The sequence below is a fragment of the Bos taurus genome, chromosome 4 (genome assembly GCF_002263795.3).
Source record: "Bos taurus isolate L1 Dominette 01449 registration number 42190680 breed Hereford chromosome 4, ARS-UCD2.0, whole genome shotgun sequence".
NCBI lineage: Eukaryota > Metazoa > Chordata > Mammalia > Artiodactyla > Bovidae > Bos > Bos taurus.
Window position 1 is genome coordinate 62,135,033 of NC_037331.1, and position 27,692 is coordinate 62,162,724.

General features: G+C 41.0%; 1 protein-coding gene and 1 non-coding gene across 2 annotated transcripts in view; both read right to left on the minus strand.

Annotated features, from left to right (window-relative positions):
• The window catches only part of NPSR1 (neuropeptide S receptor 1), a 153,931-nt gene that overhangs the window by 14,324 nt on the left and 111,915 nt on the right, over positions 1–27,692 (minus strand). Inside the window, exons 4-6 of the mRNA NM_001192977.2 lie at positions 23,670–23,763; positions 17,775–17,976; positions 6,094–6,170 (exon numbers count right to left, since the gene is read on the minus strand). Of these exons, the coding sequence (NP_001179906.1) occupies positions 6,094–6,170; positions 17,775–17,976; positions 23,670–23,763 (373 nt within the window). The remainder of the gene's footprint in view (positions 1–6,093; positions 6,171–17,774; positions 17,977–23,669; positions 23,764–27,692) is intronic.
• Positions 9,157–9,263, minus strand: LOC112446538 (U6 spliceosomal RNA). The gene has a single exon (XR_003034541.1). It is a non-coding gene; the product is annotated as a U6 spliceosomal RNA (small nuclear RNA).

A 27,692-nucleotide genomic window follows, 5' to 3' on the forward strand; every position in this document is an offset into this window, starting at 1 on the left:
AAATTTGGAAAACTCAGCAGTGGCCACAGGACTGGAAAAGGTCAGTTTTCATTCCAATCCCAAAGAAAGGCAATGCCAAAGAATGCTCAAACTACCACACAATTGCACTCATCTCACACCCTAGTAAAGTAATGCTCAAAATTCTCCAAGCCAGGCTTCAGCAATATGTGAACCGTGAACTTCCTGATGTTCAAGCTGGTTTTAGAAAGGGCAGAGGAACCAGAGATCAAATTGCCAACATCCGCTGGATCATCAAAAAAGCAAGAGAGTTCCAGAAAAAGATCTATTTCTGCTTTATTGACTATGCCAAAGCCTTTGACTGTGTGGATCACAATAAACTGTGGAAAATTCTGAAACAGATGGGAATACCAGACCACCTGATCTGCCTCTTGAGAAATTTGTATGCAGGTCAGGAAGCAATAGTTAGAACTGGACATGGAACAACAGATTGGTTCCAAATAGGAAAAGGAGTATGTCAAGGCTGTATATTGTCACCCTGCTTATTTAACTTATATGCAGAGTACATCATGAGAAATGCTGGACTGGAAGAAACACAAGCTGGAATCAAGATTGCTGGGAGAAATATCAATAACCTCAGATATGCAGATGACACCACCCTTATGGCAGAAAGTGAAGAGGAACTAAAGAGCCTCTTGATGAAAGTGAAAGTGGAGAGTGAAAAATGTGGCTTAAAGCTCAACATTCAGAAAATGAAGATCATGGCATCCGGTCCCATCACTTCATGGGAAATAGATGGGGAAACAGTGGAAACAGTGTCAGACTTTATTTTTGGGGGCTCCAAAATCACTGCAGATGGTGACTGCAGCCATGAAATTAAAAGACGCTTACTCCTTGGAATGAAAGTTATGACCAACCTAGATAGCATATTCAAAAGCAGAGACATTACTTTGCCAACACAGGTTCGTCTAATCAAGGCTATGGTTTTTCCTGTGGTCATGTATGGATGTGAGAGTTGGACTGTGAAGAAGGCTGAGCACCGAAGAATTGATGCTTTTAAACTGTGGTGTTGGAGAAGACTCTTGAGAGTCCCTTGGACTACAAGGAGATCCAACCAGTCCATTCTGAAGGAGATCAGCCCTGGATTTCTTTGGAGGGAATGATGCTAAAGCTGAAACTCCAGTACTTTGGCCACCTCCTGTGAAGAGTTGACTCATTGGAAAAGACTCTGATGCTGGGAGGGATTGGGGGCAGGAGGAGAAGGGGACGACAGAGGATGAGATGGCTGGATGGAATCACTGACTCGATGGACGTGAGTCTGGGTGAACTCCGGGAGTTGGTGATGGACAGGGAGGCCTGGCGTGCTGCGATTCATGGGGTCACAAAGAGTCAGACACAACTGAGCGACTGAACTGAACTGAACTGAATTGATGAATTGAGGTGAAGATCCAATTAATTGATTACCCTATGATCTTCTGTCGTGTATCAAGTGCTTATATTATATGTGTGGGTCTCTTTGGGAGCTTTTTTTTTTTTTTTCCTATTGAATTGTGTCTATACCATACTCTATTAGTCACTCTAACTTTATGATAAATCAGTGTTTATACATTAAACCTTTACTACCTTGGGCTTCCCTTGTAGCTCAGTCAGTAAAGAATCTGCCTGCAGTGCAGGAGACCTGGGTTTGATCCTTGGGTTGGGAAGATCCCCTGGAGAAGGAAATGGTAACCCCACTGCAGTGTCCTTGCCTGGAAAATCTAATGGACAGAGGAGTTTGGTGGGCTGAGAGTCGCAAAGAGTCAGGCACGACTGAGCTACTAACACTTTTACTACCTTGTTGTAATTCTCCAGAACTGTCTTCCTGGCTTTTCTTGACTCTTGAAATTTCCATGTATGTTTTTAAATTGGCTTATCAAGCTTAAGAAAACATCCCATTTGAATTTTGATTTTAACTATATCAATCTGTGAATCATTTGAGGAGAATAGACATCTTTATAGAACTGAATCTTGCTATCCACAAACATGCTATATATATATGTTTCATTTATTATATATATATATATATATTTTTTTTTTTCCACGTGGAAAAGGAAATGGCAACCCACTCCATTATTCTTGCTTGGGAAATCCCATGGACAGAGGAGTCTGGCAGGCTCCAGTATATACATAGGAGTTGCAAGAGTCAGACCTGACTTAGTGGCTAAACAACTTTTTTTTTTTTTGCCTTTTGTTGAAGGTAGTTGTTTGCAGAAAAGCCATTTCACTCTCACGTACTGATAAAGAAAAGTACTTAAAGTGCTTATTTTAAGTTTATTTAGCTGGAAGTGATCAGGACTTTAACCCAATTGCTCCTAATCAGAAACTTTTTTCTTCAGCTTGTTCTGCCCCATTTAACTGGAAACATGTACTTTGGCTATAGCATGGGTCACATCATATCTTCCAAGTCATATTGGCCAGATGCAGTTATATCCAGATATGTTACACTTTGTCCATTTCATGGGTGCACCTCTTCTATCTCCTGCCCACAGGCAGTAAATGTTCTGTTTTATAAGAGTAAACATCCCTGGGCATCCAAAGCAAGCTCATTTATAAAGGATAACCTACAGGATTGGAAACCTCATATTCTCTACCTCTCGCCTGCCAAGCACTTGTTTTGGGGAAAGTCTGTAGATCATTTATTAAATAGTTATTTCTTTTCCTTTCTGTCAGACTTGAGGGAGAGAAAATAGACATACTTGCCAGGAAGAAGAATGATTCTGAAACTTGAATTGTGCAGCCTTGTTTACAAAGTTAGCTTCTGTTCACACTAATCATTGCTTATTTCCCCTTGTTGATGGGCAGTAATCCTGGAATACTAAAACCAGTGGAAACCTTTTTCCTAGCCAACTCTGGAGTTACTTGGCTCTAATGAGATTGACAATCGACCTGCTTATGAATAAGATACAGAAAGTACACAGGATTTTTGGAACTACTCTCTGCTCCTCATTCCAGAAAAGGGTCAGTGATGCTGATACAAAGATATAGACAAATAAAAAATTGATATGATGGACATATAAACTTGTACTAGAGAATAAAAACTGATTGTAGCCATTTCCACCTTTGGAGAGGAGAGGCATACTGTATATCAGTGGAAAATGGATATCTTGGCAGCTTTATAAAATCTCAGGGACTGGAGGATGGGGGAATCTAAGAGTGCAGGAACTAGAAAATTGAGTAGCAGGGAGATTTGGGGGACTCTGGAGAGAGACAGGGTAATCACAGATGTGAAAGGCCTGCTGAGATAAAAGTGGGAGATCCCGAAAGTGGTGGGTAGCTGACAGAATGTGGAAACTCTTCATCACTTCAAGCCTAAGGAAACAAGATGGATTCCATGATTCATTGGATCAAGAGCAGAGGGAACAGACGAGCTGTTGGAGGTGAGACCGTGGGGTGAGAGCTCAGAGGGACAGTGAAAGAGGACACACCAGTCTCCTGGAACTGGCAGAAATCACAGACAAGGGTTTAAACCAATCTGATTTAAATCTGAAAGTACAGGAAGACCTCAGCCTACTTAAGCAAAATTAGGTCATCTTTTAGATTTTTAAATACATCAAAACACTTCGGGAGATGATTCTGGAAGAGTGCTCTGAAGGCAGAGCTCAGCAGAGAGGCTGGCGGGTGACAGCCATGCCAACAATCCTGAGTTTGAGTTTTATAATTAAAAAAAAATTTAAAAATTGAGCCTTTTTCAGTCATTCACCACCTTCCTTTCTATAATGTTCTTTCTTCTGAGAGGCAGCCTGATGTGGAAGAGAAAACATAGGCTGATATATCATGAGCTACCTATGAAAACAAGCAAATTTTTGAGCCCGTCTTCCATGTGTAAGAGAGAGATGATGATACCACCTTACAGAGCTGTGTAAGGATTCAGGGAGGTAAAGTATGGAAAGGACCCAGAAGTGGCTGACTGAGCACAGCTGCAGAAGGCTTTGTGCCTTCTCATGCGCCTCTCAAGAACAATAACCACCTTAATATTCCTTTTCAGTCAACTTGGCTGAGGAGAGGAAAATACAAGTCAGAATTACAAGGCCTAACTCCTTCATCCCGGGACCGTGCCTGCGGAATGAGGAGAGGGGTCAGGAGCCGCGTTAGGCATTACTGACAACTGACGGTAGATGCACTGTCTGTCTTGTCAGTCTGTGTTGACAGACTAAGCAAACAAATGGACAGTAGCCAGATCATATTTAAGATGGAACTTTGACCCACACTCTGCAGCAACCAACCCAGGAAACCAACCCATTATCTACAGTAACCAGTCAAGGAAACCAACCTACTCTGTGCAAGTCAGACTCGTAGAAAGTCAGACCACTGTTTCTAACTCAGAGTCCATAAACTGAATAATACCTCCTGGAACAGTCTACCACAAATACCCAAGACTTGACTACTGACTGATAGCTCTTCAATTTTTGCCCCTATTGTCAACTTAAAATCAACCAGAGAAAGCCAAATATGCATGCCTAACCCATCACACAGGATGCTGTGCTTTTGATCAGCACACTTACAGCTTCCCCATGACAACAGCCCCCAATCAGGGCACATCTGAGGCTTTACCACTCCTCTGACTGCTTTTGTGTTTCTGTCAAAAGACAAGTGATGGTGGCTGATTCCCTTGCTATAGCAAGCTTTGACTAAATAGCCTTTGTCTATTCTCATTTGGTTGGTGTGTGTTTATTTCCAGTGTCTCTCTCTCTTCTCACTTTTTCCCCTGACTCTTCCCCTGTTATGCCCTGTGTATTTGTGTCATCACAAAATTCATAAGTTGAAGACTTAACCCCCCAATGTGATGGTATTAATTTTTGCAGATGGGGCCTTTGGGAAATAGTTAGATGAGAACAGGAATCTTATGATGGAATTAGTGCCCTTATAAGAAGAGACAGTAGAAAGATTTCTGTCTCTCCTCTCTGCTTTGTGAGTAGATAGCAAGAAGCCAGCAAGCCCATCTGCAATCCAAGAAGAGAGCTCTTACCAGGAACAGAATTGACTGGTACCTCGATCTTGGGTTTCCAGTCTCTAGAACTGTGATAAAATAAATTTATTGTTTAAGCCACTTGCTGTGGTATATTGTTATGGCAGCTTGAGCACACTAAAATACCCTCCTTTTCCCTGTGTTTCCCCTCCAACCTAGAGCTCTGGGCTTTCCAAAACCCTCTGGTCCTACCTCACTTGAGCTGTCAAACTAGGATCATGAACTCTGTTAAGTGACAACTCAATCAAAAACCTACCCAGACAATGCAATGATATATCTATATAGATATGTATAATTTAAAATTAATATGATTTCCATTTGTAAAAGATGGATGATAATTTTTGCAAAATGAATATATATGTGTGGTCTTGGTCCATGGAAACTCCATGGTCTCCTTTTTCAGAACTAGCCATTTTATAGTAACTAGACACCCAGGAGACGTTCTCTTCTCTCTCGGGCATGTTTGTGTGCTGTGTTCTCTTCAGGTTGTTGTCAGAGGCCCAGCGGTGTCTGCCTGGGAAGCAGATGGGCCTCCAAGTTTCAGCACCTATTGTGCAGGTGGTGCTCAGCAGTAAGGTTGCTGAAATGGGATTTGGGGAAGGGCTGTAGCAGGCAGTCTTGGGCTTGTTCTGCTGTGTGGGGTATGCTCAAACCATGGGGAGGGCATGTATTCTGCCTTGACTGTCCTAGGGCCCAGGACTGTTTTGTGGTTAGATGACAGTTTTTCTGTAAATTTAAGCCAAGCAGAAATGTCTGTCCTCATGTTTTGCTGAATGTGTGGCCTCCTCCCTACACGGTCCTCTCTTTTCATACCAGAGTCCTCTTGGGTGCCTCTCTGCAAACCCACCAGGATAGGGTTACCCTCAGACCCTGGCTTAGAGCTGTTTCAAGGGGCTCTGCTGGCACAGCTTAGCCAGACCCAAAGTCCTCCTTCCTCAGATTTTGGGAGAGCCATGTGGAGAAGGCAAAGCCTGCCTGAAACAGCTTTTGGGGGGTCTGATGTGCCAGCTGGTCTCTGATATAACAACAGGCTTGTTATAACTGTAAAACCCCAGCTCATGTTTGCTAGAGAAAAACCTCTGCAGAAGCAAAATTAGCTAAAGATTTGGTAATGCAGATAAAAGACTTACCTGAGCAGTTGGAAATCACTGTCTCATAGGCTTTGCTTTTGACCCAAATAGTTCTGATCACAATGGCATAGATGACACTGTGGAAAGGACCAAAGATAGTATTAAAGTGGCTGGTGGGTCCTCACTCTGAGGACCACTCCAGTCCCCCAGGTGTGAGATGTGGAGGCAAGGGTCTTTCAACCATGGTCTGCCCCCCATCCTTCCTGATTACAGAGTCACAATAGATGGCAACCGCTTCTTTTTTTTAAGTCAGGAGCCTTGGACTGGGTGAAATTAAGTGATTTCTCCAAGATAATTCAGATGGTCAGAGGTACAGCTGAGACTGGAATCCAAACACAGGGTCTGGGGTCAGAAAAATTTAGATTTGTAACTAGCTCTATTATTTGCTGGTTGTATGGCCTTGACAGGCTTTCCTTGACTCCATAATTCCTGCCTCAGGTGTTCACATCACTGTCAGATGTGAACATGTCAGATATGGCCAGACCTGTGACTTGCTTATCAGTGCTTTGGGGTGAAAGTGATGGGATGTCTATGATTACATAAGTGTGCAGGATCTGTCTTGCTAGTGTCTCTAGTGCATTGCTAGCTTTGAAGAAGCAAGCTTTTGTGAGTCCTTTAGCCCCAGGAAATCAATTCTGCCAGAAGTCCAGGGAAACTTGGAGGAAAATCCTTCCTTACTTGAGCCTCTGATAACACCTCAGCCCTGGCAGACACCTAAGCAGAGGACCTAGTTAAACCATGTCCAGACTCTGACCCACAGAAGCTGTGAGATAGTAAGTTAAAGCAACCCGAACCCATTAAGAGATAAATTATCATGAACCTGGTGACTTAAAATAATAATATGTTACCCAGAAATAGATAACTAATACACTGAGTGAAACAGGAAGAATTGTGTCCCTCCTCCCCAAATTTATATGTTGAAATCCTACTGTCCAATATGGTGTTATAAGGATATGGGACTTTGGGGAGGTGCTTAGGTCATATGGAGGGTTGCATCTTCATGAGTGGCATTAATGCCCTTGTAAGAGGATATCCCCACAGAATTCTCATGACATTTTTGTCGTGTGAGGCTACAAGGAGAAGTCTGCAACCTGGAAGAGAGCCCTCACCCAACCGTGCTCCTGCTCATGCTTGTTGCTAATTCATGTCCTACTCCTTTGCGACCCCATGGACCGTAGCCCTCCAAGTTCCTCAGTATTCTTTCCCAGGCAAGAATACTGGAGTGGATTGTCATTTCCTCCTCCAGGGGATCTTCCCAACTTAGAGGTCAAACCCACATCTCCTGCATTGCAGGCAGATTCTTTACCACTGAGCCACCAGGGAGGCCCCACCCAACTGAACTGGCAACCTGATTTCAGACTTCTAGGCCCCAGTACTGTGAGAAATATATTTCTGTTGTTTGCAAGTCACCTGCTCTGTGTTGTGGTGCTCTATCATAGCAGCCAGAACCCACTAAAAGACTGGGTCTTAGTTTAGACCATCAAATCAAGTTAATAATGCAAACTTAAGAGTTTTTTAGGGATCAAATGTGACAACCTTTAAAGTGCTATACACAGTGTTTTAAAATTATCAGAGGCTCAATGAGTGTCATTTTCTTTCCCTTCCTTCCTCATTTTTCACATGATATCACACCTAATATGACATGGTGTAATCTGCACCCAGGGGCTTCCCTGGTGACCCAGTGGTAAAGAATCCGCCTGCAATAAAGGAGACGTGGGTTTGATCCCTGGGTTAGGAAGATCCCCTGGAGGAGGAAATGGCAACCCACTCTGGTATTCTTGCCTGGGAAATTCCATGGACAGAGGAGCCTGGTGGGCTACAGTCCATGGGTTTGCAAAGAGTCAGACATGACTGAGCGATTAAACAACAACAATAGCAGCAAAATCTGCACCGAACAGGAAAAAAGGACTAATGACTCAAAAGCATTAGCAAAGTTTGTATCCTTTATCCTTTTTGATAAATATAAACATACCCTTCTTTAATTAGTTATTTGACATTTCTAATATACTAAGAACCTTGACTAAAAACTTTGAGACAAAGCACTGCTTCATTTTAAAACTGCACTAACATCCCTCTTGAGAATCACTTGGGTAAAAAAAAAAATCAGAGTTCTAGTTCACAGTAGCTGACAAAGCACTAATTGCTTTTAATGGTCTCTGTAATATAACTCAATTAATGACTGTGGTAAAACCCTCCTTATTGCTTTTCCCTGCTCAGAGAACCTCCTCTGAGTCTGCCAGGAAAGCTCAGGGTCTTTGAGGAGCATCCTCGCCCCTCCTATACCTGCCCAGGGACTTTTCTGGAAATTGTTTGTCTACATGAAAGAAAAAATGAGAAAGCAAATTGCTAGTGAGTCTGTTCTTTTCCCTAAGTTGAATATTTGTGAGATCAAGAAAACTTTTTCCCAGATAAATGAAATACAAGGAAAGGTTATAATATCATCAAGTATAATTGAGTACCACAGTTGCAACCCTGCTGCTTAATTGAATAATAATTCAAGTATTTGTTGATTATCAACCGTATACACAGTGGAAAATTAAGAAAGGTTTTATGTGTTAGGGGTTTGGGCCTTAGTCACCCCCACCTTGTCCCGCTAGGATCAGTCAGGCAAGTAGAAAGCCAGGAGCAGCTTTACTGTTAGCCAGGAAAACTAATAAGTAGGATGCCCCTTTATTTCCCAAATGCGGCCACTTCTCAGGATGTAACAGTCATACATCAGAGAGAACTGTGAATACATCTATTTCCTTCTTGCTGATTCTTTTCATCTAATTAATCAGCAATTTCTATGAATTGTCCCTTCAAAATGTCTCCATCATCTGTACCTTCCTCTCCACTTCTGCTCTTCAGCATCACTTCAGACCCTTACAGTATCTTCTTGTTTAATATCTAGAACCTTCTTTATTGTGATGAAATAAATATAACATAAAATTTACCATTTTATCCATTTTTAAGTGTACAGTTTGGCGGCATTAAGTACACTGACATTGCTGTGCACGTCTCACTATCATCCATCTCCAAAACTTTCTCATCTTTCCCAGCTGAAACTTTGTATCCATTAAACACAGAAATATGCATGAACGCACAAATTAATGTGTCATCCTTATGCAGGGGCCATGAAAATTTTCTTTATATCCTTCTAATTTTAATATATGTGCTGCCAGAACAAACACTCCTTATCATCTCTTGCCTGATTTATTGCCATAGTCTATAAACATCTCCACTTTGCTACCATCTGGAATGTCTATACCACTTGCCATCAGAACTGGAGCTTTGGGAAAGAGAATCATTCCTTGGCTTAAAAACCCTCCAGTGCCTCCACTTTCCTACACAATGCTATCTAGTCTCTTGAGCAGGGCATCCAAAGCCTCCCACAATCTATCTCTGCCTTCTTCACCTCTATCGTCACCATCCTGCCTCCCTCTACTCCAGTGTCTCTCAATACACCTTCTTCCATGTCAGCAACAGGAGGAGCCAACTAAACTAACCCCAATCCCATGCTTAATATGTAGTTGGCTTTGGGTGAACATAAGGTCTGATGTCTTCCATTTCTCTGTGTCTCCTTTGCTTCTTAAAAATACATTTTTTTAGCCCATTCTCCATGTATCATGTTGATATGAAACCTTTCTCTTCCTCGGTGACAGTTGGCTACCTCTTCCTTGGGGCCTCTGGGCTGGTATAACACTTGGTATGTTGAGTCTTGTCCATGCCGTGCATGGGTGCTCAGTCACTCTCGTCCAACTTTTTGTGACCCTGTGGACTGTATCCCACCAGGTTCCTCTGTCCATAGGACTTTACAGGCAAGAATACTGGAGTAGGTTGCCATTTCCTGCTACAGCGGATCTTCCTGACCCAGAGATTGAACCCATGTCTCCTATATCCTCTATATTTGGTAGGTGTTTCTTTACCACTGAGCCACGTGGGAAGTCCCTTGTCTATGGCAGTCATATCTTAAAGATCAAGCAGATCCAGAAATGGCCCATTCTCAGAAACAGCTGAGGAACAGCATCTCCATCCTTTCGGGTTAACTTCTTCCATGCCTTTTATTTATCTCCATTCTCTCAGCAGGCATAGCTTTATTTCAAGCTTCTTAGAAACCTGAAAATCTAAGGGGCACCAAGATTGAGTAAAGTATCCCTTTCCTGGCTGGTTTATTTCTTGATTTTATCGAAGGCGATCCAAACACAGACCCATTTTCTTCTGTTGCCTTCTGAAGGCAGGTCCTGGCCATGGAAGAGTATGAGAGTGCAAACCATAGGAAGACTTTTCAAGTGGCATTAAGTACTGAAGAGGATGCCTGAGGCTACATCCTGAGTCTTGCTTCTAGACTGTGTATGAGTGTCAGGAAATGGAATCAAAAGTTCCCTCTGTCCTCAAGATACAGGGAGAACGTTCCACTCAGACCAAAAGTGCCCCTTTCATGACTCCTACTCAGCACAGGTCAGGGACTTGATGGATGCCCATCACAGTCTTAGAGCCACAGGTTCCATCTCTGTCTCCACCTTTGCCTCATTCTGGGGCCTGAGTATGAGGTTCAGTTGTGCTCTGTAGATCTAACTAGAAGCTAAGCATGAGTGGGAGTAGAAGCGGGAGTAGGGGGAGCTGGTGCTTCACTTGGCATGCTTCACGTGGTCCTTTTCACTCTTCTCCTACTAGTGGCTTAAGGATGCTCCCTGATCAAAAGTGTCTCTCTTCTCATTAATTAGTTTCACTAACACTAATGCCATGAAGATAAGATATAGGGGATGTAAGAGTATGTAATAGAGACTTGGCTTGAAAGGCTTCAGGAAAGCCCTTTCAGAAGAGGTATAGTTTCAGCTAAGATCTGAAGAATAAAATGGTTTTTTTAAATGCAAAAAATAAGGTGGTCATTCAAGCAGAGGGACTAGCACTTGCAAAGTCTCTGAGACAGGAGGGATCAGGCCCATTTGAAGAACTTAGAGAAGGCCAGTGTGGTTGAAGCATGGTGAGTAAGGCAGCTTGTGTGGCCTAAGAAAAGGATGGAGAGTGAGGCATGGACCAGGTCACACATGGCCTTGAGTACAGGGTTTGAGGTCTTGGACTTTTTGTCTGAAACAATAGAAATCCACTGAATAGCCCTAAACAGGAAAGTGAAGCGATTGATCAACTTTTTCTTTTTTTTCAAAGATCAGATGTCCTTCAGTATGTTTAATTTGTTTCTGTACATATGTATATGCTGGTATGTGAACTGAACAATCCTGGAAGGGTGTATAACAAGATCTTAACACAGATGCTTCTGAGGAGGGAAACAGGGGAAGAAAGATTTTTATTTTTCATTTCATTGCTTAAAATGGGGAAATCTTTCCAAAAGCTCTTCAAAAGACACTGCCTCACATTTCATTGCCTAGAAGTAGATCTGAAGCATTCACATGCTAAGGGGAGGGGTTGCCGTGAGCAGCTTAGAGTGGAATGGATATGGGGAACTCAAATATAAGCATCTACCATAACCTAGCAGGCTAGTAATGACAGCTTTTTCAAAAGACCTACCTCTTGCCATCTCTCAGACAATATACTTTGGCCTTGGACATCTCGTACCATGGACAGTGCTGGCTAGGACCTTGGGCCCTTATATCTACCATGATCTTGTGGTCCACAGACCTGTTCTGACCTCTGCATGGATGGGGCTTTCCCCACAGCATGCCCCCTTTCCCCAAACAAAATAAATGGATTTTTTTCTGCATAATATAAATCAGTGCTCCATGACCAGTGTGCATTTTTCCACTTATTGTTTTGCAGTTGCCAGCTATGGATCTTTTATGCCTCTACCTTCATCTCCTAAAGTAAAAATGATAGGAGAATGAGAAATCAATTAGGTAGCAAGAAGATAACCATAGCTAGAGTAAATCAATTACAGTAGGGCTAAAAACCTTTCCCAGCAACAGTCAGACAAGTCAAATAAATTTTGAAGCAACGGGAGTTCTGGTGACCCAGAAAAACAATGCATTGCCTTTATTGTCAGTCACTGTGGTTTCAGGTCCTGGGAGCCTGATTTAATTAGTGATGGAACAGCTAAATCTTTATCCACGCACAGCTCTCAGGAGAGTTTGCCACTGACAATATGACTCCTTCCTTCCTCTTTCCCTTCCTCTCTGCATTTCTTCCTCTCTCTCTCTTCTTTCCTTTCACATATGTTTATGGAGTATCTGCCATATGCCAGAAACTGATCTAGGCATTAAATAACCAGAAATTTTCATACTAGATGTGTGTGTGTGTGTGTGTGTGTGAGTGAGAGAGAGAGAGATGGAGTGACATAATACTTCTGTCTAATTGACGAAGTTCAGCAGTCAGGTCTGCATTGTTTATTTAATCTAACATTTACAAAGTGTTCATTATGTGCTGAGTTTGGAGTCTAGAGATTGAGACAAGAGTCACATGCTCAAGAGATACAGTTGCAGAAGCAGGCAGTGACACTCCCATGAAGCCTTAATGGCAGCTTGGACAAGTTGAGGTCGGATGTGGCCTAGGATTGGCAGAGACAACTCCGTCAGTCTTTGGAATAAGACAGAAAGAATGTGAATCATTTTGCCAGAAGTGAGGCAGAGTGAGTCTGGAGGAGTGCCCAGACATAAGGAATGATGTGCACAAAGGCCCAGGGATGAGAGGAGTGTGGGGTGTTCAGACGGCTTGTTCTGGCTGGAGTAGTGGGTGCAAGGAGAGTGTGTGAGCAGCTTCCCCAGGAATAGCCTTAGAATCTAAAAAAGGCATAGATCTTGTCTTGCTGCTGCTGCTGCTGCTAAGTCGCTTCAGTCATGTCCGACTCTGTGCGACCTCATAGACGGCAGCCCATCAGACTCTGCCGTCCCTGGGATTCTCCAGGCAAGAACACTGGAGCAGATATTAAATGTATATAAAGCTACAGTCATTAAAACAATGTAATATTAGTAGAAGAAAAACCACTAACTTAATTATTTGTGTGGTCTGTCCTTTTCTTAATTGTGTCAATCTCTACTAACTGGAAACAAAATGAAAGCATATTCAACCACGCTGTGGAATATTATGCATGCATTCTATTTCATATTCCCAGAGATTTTTTGATGAGAAGGGGGTACCTTCAGAAGGTAGTACTTTTTCATCAGGACCATGTAATTTCCTCTTCTGCTTGGACATTTTTGATTGATTTCTTTTCTATTTAAAAAATTTTTACTTTTTAAAAACTTTGTTGAAGTGTAAAATATAATGTGTAATAGTGTTATGTTGATTTCTGCTGTACAGAAAAGTAATTCAGTTATACATATATACTCTTTTTCATATTATTTTCCATTACAGTTTATTACAGGATATTGATTATAGTTCCCTGTGCTGTACAGTAGGACCTTGTTGTTTATCCATATGTGTAATAATTTGCATCTGCTAATCCGAAACTCTCCATTGATTTCTTTTGCTGTATAAACTTTTGAAGGATTCTCATTGTATTTTATTAAATTGTTTTTTAATAAAGTTTGTAAAAAATTTCACTCTCTGCCTCCCACTGTGTCCCTCACTCCCAAGTCTTTTTAAAAATGTTGCCAGTTTGATATGAGAAAAATGCTATTAAGTGTATTTTCATATGAGAAAAAGGAAACATATTGAAAATGAAGAAACAAATGAAAAACTGGGGAAATATTTACAACATATTAAAGAAGAAAAAAATTATTGTATAATGGTTTCTCTAAAGATAAAGAATAGAGAAAACCAAAAAAAAGTGAAGAGATTAGAAAGCTCCTAAACACTAAGAACATTTATAATATAAATATGCATATGATAGAATTACCATTTCATACCATAGAGAAAAGGTAAATTATTCAGTAAGTAATGTTGGAGTGAATGACCCAGCATTAAAAAAACATAAATTTAACTTAGATTTTTAATTTATATTACATAAAAATCAAGTAAAATCTCAAAATTAGACATCACAATAAAATAATACAATTTTAAAGTGATATTCTTAACATGCTCCCAAAACTAAAATTATTTTCAAATAAGTAAAATAATAAATCATTTAAAAGTTAACATATAGGTAAGTTTGTGAAATGAACTTATCCATTCCTAAGAGAGAATAGAAATAAAAAATGTAAAGTGTGTGTGGATGTGAATACACTAAAATATAAAATGTTTATATATTACAGAAAGCCATTTACATTTCATTCATTTTTTTATATGCATTTATATAAACTTTTGCCAAGTACTTTCCTATGATTCTTTTTTCAAACTGATTCATTTGACTTTCTAATTTTAGTTATTAATAATTTCTCTCCTCTTGATTATGTCAGTCTTATTAACTGAAAGCAAAATAAAATCATATTCAAAATGAAAAGGCAAACTAGGGACAAACTAGGGAAATATCCTAATCATATGAAAACAGGGAAAGTTTTTATATAAAAATATCTCTAAAGAGAGAGAATAAGATAAATGGAGAAAAAGAATATGAATAGGTAAGTTACTTAAAAAACAGAAATAGGTCTTCCCTGGTAGCTCAGTGGTAAAGAATCTGCCTGCCAATGCAGGAGACGTGGGTTCAATCCTGACCTGGGAAGATCCCACATGCTGCTGAGCAACTAAGCCCATGTGCTGCAACTAAGGAGCCTGTGCTCCAGGGCCTGGGAGCCACAACTCCTGAGCCCACACGCGACAACCACAGTAGGGTCCTTTGCCTAGAGGCCACGCTCCACAGCAAGAGAAGCCACTGCAACGAGAAGCCCACAAACCGCAACTAGAGTAGCTTCTGCTGTATGGCAACTAGAGAAAGCCTGCACTCAGCAACGAAGACCCAACACAGCCAAAAATAAATGAATAAAGAAAAAGCAAACTAAACCAAAAATAATATTGAACATATAAAATGTGTTCCCCTTCATGTGTCACAGCCTTGTCATGGCGAAGGGGCTTGCATAACTCAATGAAGTGGTATTCAATATGTTCAACCTCGTTCGTGATGAAAGAAATGCAAATTAAAACAACAACATATATATATATATATTTTTTGCCAATCATTTTGGTAAGAATATACATTTATGTTTATGTGTATATATATATCTGTATATAAATGTATCATGCATGAGGGGCAATAAAGCATGAGACATGGTTAATAAAACTAGTGAACACTTGAGTTGTTTCTTTCTTCTACTCAGTCTTGGAATTAAGACTTTAAACTTATCTGAAAGTCACTAGCAACAGAATCAAGCTCAGGGTGCCAAAGTATGGTTAAGAAAAAAAGAAAACAATAAAAAAGAGTTGCTTTTACCTCTGAGATAGGTGAAATTATAGCAACTTATCCCTCAAACTCGTTGGAAAACAAATGCCTCAGAAAACTTCGTTCATACCTGGTCCTCATTCAAGAACAGATGATTTGCTCTGGTGCATCCCCCCAGAGAGAAGCTCTCTCCCGCAGAAGGCTGACCACAGGAGGCAGGAGGGAAGGTAATGACTGAGTAGGTAAGAAACGCTTCAGGGGAGCTAAAGTACAGAACAAGGTCACTGCATTTTCATCGTTCTGCCCTGGCTGGAAGCAAGCATCAAGGAGCAGGATTTACTGATGCCTTAGTCTGACAAGGGCTGAGTGAAAAGGACTTTTGAAATCACCCCCTTTAATCATTAAGTTAGACTTTGCATTTTCCAAGGACACTACAAAAATGCACAAGCTGAACTGTAGGCAAGTTGGAGAAGAGGCAGCTTGAATGAATGGGGGAGATTTCAGACCGTGAAAGCCCTGAGTGAGAGATCTGGCCAGACAGCGTGTTGTGAGCCTGTGCTTCAGGGTTGCATCCACTCTGTGGAACAGGGGTTTGAACTGATTTCAGGAGCTGATGGGAAATCAATCAGGAGAGAAGCAGGGATATTCGCTGCTGCTGAAATCAATGTGTCAGTTGCCTGTGATGACATGATTCGCTTCCTTCCAAATACTTTCTTACCATTGCAGCTGGCTTCTTTCTGTGCTTCTTTTAACTGGCTGTTACCTAGTTTTGATCAACTATCTAAATAACTTTAATCATCCCTTCCAGCTTCCTCCCAGATTCAGCTTGGTGAAGAGGAGAGCAGTAAGTTGAAATATAGTATAGATGTTAACTTGTGGATTCAGCAGAGATGACTGGATAATATCCAATCTCAGAAAGGCTGAGCGGCTGACCGTGGGAATCACTCTGCTCCTGTATACCTTTGATGGAAAGCAAATCATTTCACTTCTTTTAGCTCTAGGTCTACTTGTGAAAAGTTTAGGGGCTGAACTATGTGATGGGTAACATTTTTCCAGCTTTAGCATCTTATGAGACAAAGATGAACAAAGAGCAAGAACAAGTAATTCCTATAACATCAGAAAACACTTCAAAATATCCAATCACTTAATCCAAGAAATGCATATGGAAACAATGAGATACTTTTTTAAACCTTTGTGATCAGCAAAGATTTAATAAAGAAACGATATCACCTTTCTCTGGGTGAGGGGAAGAAAAATCAGAGCTCTTGTTTGCTGTTGGCAGGAATACACTTTTTTTTATAGGGCAGGTTATGAATATGCATCAAAAGTCTTAAATGAACATCATCTATGATCTAGCAATTCCATTAGAATGAGTTCTGAGGAAATAATCAGGGACTCATGAATAATTTTAAGTACCAAGATTTTTATCACAGCATTATTTATACTATTAATATTGAAACACAAAGGCTGATCTTCATTTGCCCAGGACAACTTATGTGGTACTCGATAGTAGACTTGGGAACACTCAAGAGGTGCAGAATCAGCAAGCTCCATGTTCGTACTTAACAAGCCAGTTATCTCCCTGCTGTTTCCAATCCCACCAACCTGTGCTGAGCCAGCCTTTCAGAGAGGATCCTGTGGTGTGACTAAGGGAGACCCTGCCTCGTCCAGGAGGTTGTGATCTTCTCTACTGAAAGACCATCTTTGGTCCACCATTGGCTGCAGGGCAAAGGGAACATCCTATGGCTTGTTTCCTAAGGCCCTTCACAATGAGCCTCACCCCATCCAGAAAGAGCTTATTGCCAGCTTCTCTTCCATTGGCACTGCCTGCCTGTCCTTTCCAGTCACCATATACACTCTTATCCCCAGTCACCAGGTAACCTGTTCTTACCTTCCCCTTCTCCTATCTGAAGACTTCCCTCATTTAAAGGATGCTTCCAAGAAGTGCTCCCTGCCATTGTTTGACTTCATTGAATACACATGCTAGCATATTTTTGTGTGTACTGTGTTTTCATTTTTTCCAGTTTTGTTTCAAGTTTGTCTGTCTTTTCAATTATAAGGTTTCTGAAACTGGTACTAGGTCTTATATTTAAAAAGTTGCATGATATAGGAGAGAGAACAGGATATGAAATCAGACAAACCTGGGGTTAAATACCATGTTATGTTGAATAAGTTACTTGACTTATTTGTGCTTGAGTTTTGTCATTTATAAAATGGGGATAAGAGTAGTTATTTCATAGAGTTGTGTTGGATGGGATAATTGTTAGCCACTTTTCACAAGGCCTGCCCCATAGCACATAATCAGAAAATGTTAGTTCCGTCCTCCTTATTCCACTTTGGAGGAGTTGAGCTTAGCATATGGTAGCTTTACATAAGATCTTGGCTCCTAGCCAGTTCCCCAAAGGACACTAGGAGCAATGAGTGCCCTAGAAGGAAAGAGAACACAGTTGATGAACTGGGAAAGCCCCCGTGTGTGTCTGGCCTGCTGGCCTCTTACCTGATGATTGTCAGGGGGATGAAGTACACCAGGAAGGCCACGATGGTCATGTACGGGGTCCAGTAGGAGTCGTCGGGCCACAGGGCCCAGCACTGCACTTCGCCATTGGAGAGTTTCCTTTTCCCAAATATGATAAGGGTAGGAATGGAGAACAGGAAAGAGAGGCTCCAGGCAATCATGATGAGGACCTTGGCCTGCTTTTCTGCTCAAAGAAAAGAGAGGGATGCCTGAGCATCTGGAAACAGCCTTTGGGAGCACACTTGGTATCTGGTGTGGAAAAAGATCGTGGTGGGAGAGGAATTCTAGAACTCTCAGAGCCTCAGTTTCCTTATGCTTAAAATGGGAGTAATAGGACCTGCATCTAGAGCTGATGCAAGGATTAAAGGGAGAATTTAATCACAGAAGCTAGAGCATTGCTTGGCCCAATCTCTCCTTCTCTTTTTCTTCCCTGATTTACCTGTTTGACTTGAGATGCTGACACATTCCTACAGTACTGTGGAGCTCAGTTTGTATCATGTACATTTGATAGGTTGCTGTGCAAATGCTTGTCTTTGGTGCCTTGCTCATCCTGAAAGGCAGAGATGGGGCCTTTGATCTGGTTGTTATTCTTCTCACATACCTAGCAATATGAAGCACTGTGACAGTGTTTGAAAGATGTTTGGCAAATGTTCGATAGCCTTCTTTTGTTTGAAGGAACAAGGGAGGAGTGGTAAGGCAGAGAAAGAGCAGTGGGCTTGGTTCTGGAGAGCAGAGTTCTTTCAACCAAGCCCTGAAGTCTGGTAGCTCTGACCCCACACTCTAGATTTGGGCTCTTTCGGATGTGATGTTTTGACCTTGGGCAAACCACTCAGTCTCAAATTGAGTTCTTGAAAGTGGAATTAAAAAAATATATATACCTTCTGCTCATCTAACCATGATGGGGTCAGATGGAGACAATTAATACACATGAGAGTGTTCTTTTGAAACAGTTTTTATGATGCTTTCTGTTAAGCTGGTGTTGAAGCTCTTCATCTTCATCCCCACTCTAGCTGTGCTGTCTGTGTTGACTGACCCTGGTGGGCCCCTTCATCCAGGGACAGGACACCTCCCTCCACCTCCCAACTTTCAAATTGGAAAGCCAGTTCATGTCTCAGGGTGAGAGAGGGAAATGTAGAATCAGGAGGTATTGTAGAGAGGTGAATAGTATGTGATCAGGAAGACTATAAGAAGTGAGAACAATTCTAGAAGAAACTAGGGGCTCTATTAGAATCTTGAATCCCAAATATTTGGGAAATAATATCTGGGATTCTGTTCTTGTTGAACTGTCACTCTGAAAAGAGCTATTGGAAAGATTTAGAAAACAGATATAACTGGCACAGTGAACAAACAGGAACCTTGGGGTAGAATTATAATACAGTCTTTTTAGGTCTTCCCATCATTCCGTTCTCCCTTGCTTTTCACTTTTATTCTTTCCTCAGCTATTTGTAAAGCCTCCTCAGATAACCCCTTTGCCTCTTGCATTTCTTTTTCTTTGGGGTGGTTTTGTTCGCTGCCTCCTGTACAATATTACGAACCTCTGACCATAGTTCTTCAGGCACTCTGTTTACTAGATCTAATCCCTTGAATCTATTTGTCAACTCCACTGTATATTCATAGGGGGTTTGATTTAAGTCATACTTGACTGGCCTAGTGGTTTTCCCCACTTTCTTTAGTTTAAAGCCTGAATTTTGCTATCAGGAGCTGATGATCTGAGCCATAGTCAGCTCCAGGTCTTGCTTTTACTAACTGTACACAGCTTCTCCATCTTCACCTACAAAGAAGGTACATGTATCCAGAGACCCCGTAGGGGTGGGGACTCTGCCCCACCTGCTTGAAAACTCAGGAAAGCCCTTTGATATCAGTGACTTTAAGTAGTAAACAGTTATAATTAACAGAGTTTTATATTTTAATATCTGGCTCTATATATCTCTCTTCATTACTGGTTAATGCTTTCCTAAATATTCTCACATTTAATTTTACTAAAGAGCTTTAAAATTGATGACTCCTCTGGAGTTGCTGGCTAAGGAAAACTACCACTTAAGTAAAACGCAGTAAAGCATCAGTAAAATGTGTTCACTCCCCCATCGCTGCTGCCCTTCCTTTGGTTGTGTTGCCATTGCCATGTGCTTACTCAGGCACAGGAGAGTCCCTGCCGGCCTCCACTGGCCCCATTCTCTGTGCTGCTCTGTGGGGAGTCTCCTGCCTGCCTTCTCAATCCTGCCTCTCACCCCTTATATTCCAACGAGCTGGAGCACCAAGAAGGCTCTAGCACGCAGTTCCCTCCACCCTGTGCCATCGACTGCCTCATCCTATAACCTTGAGAATCTTTTCCTCTCCCTGCCAGGCCATGCAGCTTTCCTAGGGGGCTTGGCATCCATGTTATGTTTAATCTGATGCCCACGTGCTGGGAATTCCTTGAAGTTTCGTGTCTTTGGATGGCGTCTTTCCTCAGCTCCCTTCCCGGCTGCAGGTGTCCTCCTATCTGTGTGCTTCTTCCATGACTTCAGTTGGAATTGGGCGGAGGAAGGGAAATTGGCTAATTTCATTTCCAAGCTTGCATCTTTCCCTGGAGTTATTAGAGATGATTATTTTCCAAGTGCCCTACATGAAGCCTCTATTAATTTTATAGTGAGGAAATAAATTGCTTTCCATATTTTAAAGAACACTATAATATTCATTGCTGTCTTTCCTGTAATTTAGGGACCAATCCATAATATTGGGCAGTATGTCCCAGAACCAGTCATATTTTCCATAACCTAATAGTTGATTTGTTTTTTAGCTAATGAATATGGTTAGACGTAACTCACCATGTTTCCCCCTTGGGAATGGATCCCAAAGCCTCTCCCTCTAGCAAATGTCCTGGGACACCACCTCACAGATTTTCTTATACTTATGTTTTCTTTAATCCAATTTCTTCACCTTGAAATACTCTGGTATAGATGTCTTTTTGTACCTTGTCTGCAATCCTCCCCAGAGCTTGCTGGGTGTTAATAAGTAGATGGATGAGTACATGTATCATACTTCTGCATACACATATCATAAAATGTCTCTCCCCTTTACCCCATTTCCTCCCCTACTTCCTTCTCTGCCATCATCATGAGACCGTAACAGTGTCCAGAAAGCTTGGTGCAGATTGCACCCCTCACACACACTCACTTACATGCAACCTACAAAAAGCCTTAGAAATAGATATCAATTTTATCTTAAAATTAGTTTCACATCACACTCATGTGTTGCTGGTATAAAAATTACCTAATGGCATGTAAGTCCCTGTGGTCACTATGGAGATTCCAACTCCCATCCCCAAAGGTAAGTACTAATTGGTGTGCATTTTTGTGGGCAGTTGTTTATTATTCTGATACCTCCCTATTTCTTGCATTCTTTCCCGCTCTTCTCTCTCTCTCTAGTGTTGTTTTGAGTTTTTCTTTGTATTAATGTTATACTATATACATACTGCATGTATATTGTTTTTATTACTCAAAATACGATGCAGACATTTTCATGGTGATGCATATCTCTCTCCATGTCTGCCCTACCTCTTCATTGAGAGACAGGATATATAGTACTTGAGTGCACCTGAGCTGAACCCAGACCATCTGGGTTCAAATCCTGCCCCTGCAACTACTAACTGCGATTTGGGCAAACTTCTTTAACTCTTTGAATTGCAATTGCCCAGACTAAGATGCAAATAATAATAGAACCTATATCACAGAGCTATTGTGAGGATTAAAGTATTAACATATATAAAGAACTTAGAATCATGACTAGTACATAGTACACAATCAGTGAACCTAAGCTATTAAAACTTCTGCATAGGGTGCTAGCCATTCCTCCATTGAGGGACACCAAGGTGAGCATTGAATTCCTGATATTCTGAGTAATGCTACAATACACAACACATGTGTATCTATGCACACATGTCAGCATTTGTCCAGAGAAGATACCAAGACGTAGAACTTCAATATCAAAGGGCTGCACATTTTACATTTTAATTAGGTATTGCTATATGTTGCCATCCAAAGTATCTGTGTCAGTACTGCCTGATGTATTTAATAGTATCTGATGACATTATTGCTACTTATTCTAAAATTCTGCTTGCTCTATTAATTTTGTTTCCTCAGGTGTAAATTCTGCAGAATGGTATTTTAAACATATTATCTATCTTGTACAGTTTGGCTTTTGTCACACTTTTTCATGATATTTGATTGCACCTCATTTTTGTAGACAAGATTTCATGTTAGGTTCTTCACTTTATCAGTTTCACAGCCTGCTTGGAAACGTGAAGTACTTTGGACTCTTATTTGCTTTTGGAGGTCAGAGATGTAAGTGGCCTCTGCCTGTGGTCAGAGCAATGGACAATTAGCCCTGTGACTAGGTATCCACCATCCCTCCAAGGTGTCATTGCTCCCCAGGGCCCCACCCTGTCTCTTGAAATCTAGTGTCCCCACTACTTGGAAGCAGAGATGTTCATCCTTGCTGCACATCTGGGAAGGGGAAGGACAGCAGGATGGGAGATGTGCTGTGATAAAAGGTCCTCATTGTACTCTAAGAATCACCCTGCCAATTTCCCTGAGTCTCTCTTGCTCTAGGCATTTCCACAATCTATTTAGGAAGACCTCTGCCCCATTGCTGTAGCATCATCTGTGTGTACTGTGGGTTGTGTGCCTTGAGCCTTCCTGCTAACCCGTCTGCTTCCTTCTTTCAGGGATTCTTCACTATCTCTGGATCAATGAGGGTTTTCCTTGTTTCCATTATAATTATCAATTTATAATTTATAAGTATAATTATAATTATAATTATCTCCACTATGGAGAACAGTGTGGAGATTCCTTAAAAAACTGGAAATAGAACTGCCTTATGATCCAGCAATCCCACTGCTGGGCATACACACTGAGGAAACCAGAAGGGAAAGAGACACGTGTACCCCAGTGTTCATCGCAGCACTGTTTATAATAGCCAGGACATGGAAACAACCTAGATGTCCATCAGCAGATGAATGGATAAGAAAGCTGTGGTACATATACACAATGGTGTATTACTCAGCCATTAAAAAGGATACATTTGAGTCAGTTCTAATGAGGTGGATGAAACTGGAGCCTATTATACAGAGTGAAGTAAGCCAGAAGGACAAACACCAATACAGTATACACTCGCATATATATGGAATTTAGAAAGATGGTAACGATAACCCTGTATACGAGACAGCAAAAGAGACACTGATGTATAGAACAGGCTTATGGACTCTGTGGGAGAGGGAGAGGGTGGGAAGATTTGGGAGAATGGCATTGAAACATGTGAAATGTCATGTATGAAATGAGATGCCAGTCCAGGTTCAATGCACGATGCTGGATGCTTGGGGCTGGTGCACTGGGACGACCCAGAGGGATGGTATGGGGAGGGAGGAGGGAGGAGGGTTCAGGATGGGGAACACATGTATAATTTTTTTTAATTAAAATTGAAAAAAAAAATCAATTTGAAACATTTTTCCAATTATTTCCATGGTTTTGGGGTAAGGAAGGCAAAATGCTTCTTTCTGGAAAATAAGCAAGTTGAAGTGGGAGTGTTCCTTAGTTTGGATAGTTATGTGTTTCAACAGTACTCTAAAAAAAAAAAAAGCTGGAAGCATCAGTGTCAAGGAAAATGGTCACAGAGTGGGCTCAGCAAAGCATCCTTCCTCACAGTTCTTGGCCATCCAGGCCAGCTATCAGCATTTTCCCAGGCAGCCAAGTTTCTTTTCTATGTCTTTTTCGACAATCAGACTCAAGAAGTGGGGAAGGAAGGGGAAGAGGAGAAAAGGGGAGGAAAAGAGCCATTACTAAGAGGATAATATTAGCAAAAACCCTCACCCAAGGATAGTACTTGGTGGAGCCTGCTCACCTCCTTGCAGGAACTTCATGGGGTAGACGATGGCATGGTATCTGTCTATGCTGAGGGACACCAGGACATAGGTAGAGGCATAGAGCAGCACAACCTGAAGACAGAAATGAGAGGAGGTGAGTGGTTTCATAAAGGTAAGGAAATGCACGTGATGGAGAGAAGAGCATTTTGTGCTATTTAGAAACCTAGGCACCAAACCAAGGGTTGGATGAGGTTTGGAGTATGGACAGAAATGCCCGGCTCCCGTGCAGGCAGAAGATGGCTCTTCTCGGTGCTGGACTTTGCACTGCTGGCGGTGACAGGTGAGAGTGCCTCCAGTTCTCACTTGCTCACTCTTTCGCTTGGCTTCTTGGAAACTCCACATTTCTCCAAGGATCAGTCCCCCTTGACATTCGTGCGGTACATTTGTTTGTAATTGACTTTTAAAGCTAAACTAATTTTCTCTGCTACAGTTGACATTCCAGAATAATTAGAAACAAACATTCACTTGCCTTTTATCAACGTGAGTTGTTGAAAGATGATAGGAGGGATCTGGCTTCAAGGAGCCTGGGTGCTGTTTTGAATCATTTATCACCATCTGGGCTGACATTCTTAGAGCTCCGCTTCTTCATCCACTTCTGCAGCAGAGCTGCCCACTAGGGTCGGCCTTTGGGTCCCCTCTTCTGCCTTCCCACCCTCTTTTATTAAGCTTATCCATGTCCTTTAATTATTCTATGTTCAGTGGTATTTGCTTACTTTGCAGAGAACATTTTGATTTAGGAGGTTAATATCTCTTCTGTGAAGAGCATATGCAAAAGGTAATAAATATATCTGAAAGGATTATCAAGATGGAAAAATTTCCAGTAACTTTGAGCCTCATTTCTACCAGGAGTCTAGCCATATCACTACTTTGTAAACTTTTGGTCAAATTCATAGTAAGTAGAAAGTAACTGGAAGACTAAAGTCTAGGGGTGAGTGTCTGAATTTCTTCTAAGATGAAATAGGGGTAACATGACTTTGTTAATAACCTTTGTCTGAATTTGTACCATTTTGTTAATTCCCTGCCTCAGAAAAATAATCAGCTACACTGATATTCTTTATTATTTTTATTTCTGTAACACTGCCACATATAAATCCCAGCATCTGTGTTGCAGAAGGTGCCATGGAGAGGGTGTTCTGAAAACTGACCAGAGACTGAAGCCTCCCCTGAGGGATGCAAGAAGAAATTCTCATCTTGCTAAGAAGCTGATGAATGATCAGAAAGAAAAATGGCATACAGTTTTTACAACAGCAACAAAAATAAGATTGTATCCTTAGAGAAAACTGGGATTTCTTTGTGGGATCCATGGATTCAGAGTTGTTAATGCTGGCCACACTGAGTTGAGGAGAAGGATGGGAAAGAGAACTCTCAATGGGAGAACTTCATGGGTTAGAATGTTGTGATGAGACAGTCATGAGAATCGTGGCATCTGCAACTGTGCTGAGTGAGATGACTGGCTCATACAAATTCAGGACCTAGGGCAAGAGAACAGGTCACAACAGACTGGCCAGAGAAGCAGGAAGAGTTAAGAAAAAGATATCTACTTTTGAGACATGGTCAAAAAGAATATTTAACTTCAGGAGTCTTCAAACATCTAGACAGGGTTTTTTTTTTTTTTTTTTAATGTTAAAGATTATCTGTACCTGTGTACAAGACAGCAAAAGAGACACTGATGTATAGAACAGTCTTGTGGACTCTGTGGGAGAGGGAGAGGGTGGGAAGATTTGGGAGAATGGCATTGAAGCATGTATAATATCATGTATGAAACGAGTCGCCAGTCCAGGTTCGATGCACGATACTGGATGCTTGGGGCTGGTGCACTGGGACGACCCAGAGGGATGGTATGGGGAGGGAGGAGGGAGGAGGGTTCAGGATGGGGAGCACATGTATACCTGTGGTGGATTCATTTCAATATTTGGCAAAACTAACACAATACTGTAAAGTTTAAAAATAAAATAAAATTTAAAAAAAATTAAAAACAATAAATAAAAAATAAAATGTTAAAGATTATTTGAAAGAAATATACCTCAAATTGTCATGCCTCCTCTCCACAAAAATAAATGCCACTGGGACGACCCAGAGGGATGGTATGGGGAGGGAGGAGAGAGGAGGGAGGATGGGGAACACATGTATACCTGTGGCAGATTCATTTTGATATTTGGCAAAACTAATACAATTATGTAAAGTTAAAAAAAAAACAGAAGGAAAAAAAAATAAATGCCAGAAAATGGAACAAAAAGATTAATGAGTGTTGAAAGAAAAATTGTGATTCAAAAATTTGGTAAATATTTTTGTACCAAGGAACAGGATAATTTTCTTACATATAAGTAGAAGGAAAACATCACTTACTTTTGGAAAAAATCTTTCTTGAAGAAACATTTCTGCTGACTGAGAATTGTTTTGAAATTGAGTACTCAAGAAGAAGAAGGGGATAGAATATGAAAGCCATAGTAAGCAATGAGTCAGAAAAACACAAAATGTTTAAAATAGCTATGAATATAATTACATAATATTTCAGAGAAAATTTGGTGAGTTGGATGAGGGCAGAAAGTAGAAGGAAAGCAATTGCATCAAATTTCTATTTAGATATTTTAGACATCTATTTTGTTGTTTTTATTTTGATAGAGATGTATTGCACTTTAAAGATGAGCTGTGATAGAGTAAAATAGAAATAGAGAAAAAAGATTTATTAGAGTCCTATAACCACCATAACAAATTGCCACAGACACTGTGGCTTAAACCAACATAAATTTATTCTTTAATATTTTTGGAGACCAGAAGTCAGAATCAGTTGTACTGAGTCAAAATCAAGGTGTTGGTAGGGCCACTCTCCCTCTCAAGGCTCTGGGGAGAATTCTTTCCTGGTCTTTTCCAGCTTTAGGTGGCTGCCAGAGTTCTTTGAATTGTGGTCACACCAATACCATCTTTGAGCCCATGGTTACAGGGCCTCTTCTGTCTGTGTGTCAAATCTTCCTCTGCCTCCCTCTTACAAGGATCTGTATTTTTGCCTTTGGACTCAATAGTAATAATGATTGAGATAATTCAGAATAGTCTTCTCATTTCAAAATCATTAACTTAATCACACCTGCAAAGTCTTTTTTACCATATAAGGTAACATACATAGGTTTCATGTATTAGGATTTAGAAATGTTTGGGGGGCCATTTTTCAGCCTACCACAATTATAACCAAATATATAGAAAGGGAAAAAAATGAGTGAATAAAAAATTAACACAGAAAGATTAAAATGATATGATTGAAATAGTACCAAACACTATTTGTCAAAATAAAAATGAATGGCTTGAGCTCCTCCACTAAAACAAAGATTGTTTACACAACTCTTTCCCAAATCTAATTGTACACTATTTAGAAGAGAAACTTCTAAAACCAAAAGATTATCATAGTTTAAAAATAGAGTGATGCACTGAGGAAACCAGAATTGAAAGAGACACATGTACCCCATCGCAGCACTGTTTATAATAGCCAGGACATGGAAGCAACCTAGATGTCCATCAGCAGATGAATGGATAAGAAAGCTATGGTACATATACACGATGGAGTATTACTCAGCTATTAAAAAGAATACATTTGAATCAGTTCTAATGAGGTGGATGAAACTGGAGCCTATTATACAGAGTGAAGTAAGCCAGAAAGAAAAACACCAATACAGTATACTAACGCATATATATGGAATTTAGAAAGATGGTAACAATAACCCTGTATACGAGATAGCAAAAGAGACACTGATGTATAGAACAGTCTTTTGGACTCTGTGGGAGAGGGAGAGGGTGGGATGAGCTGGGAGAATGGCATTGAAATATGTATAATATATATGAAAGGAGTCGCCAGTCCAGGTTCGATGCACGATACTGGATGCTTGGGGCTGGTACACTGGGACGACCCAGAGGGATGGTATGGGGAGGGAGGAGGGAGGAGGGTTCAGGATGGGGAACACATGTATACCTGTGGCAGATTCATTTCGATGTATGGCAGAACCAATACAATA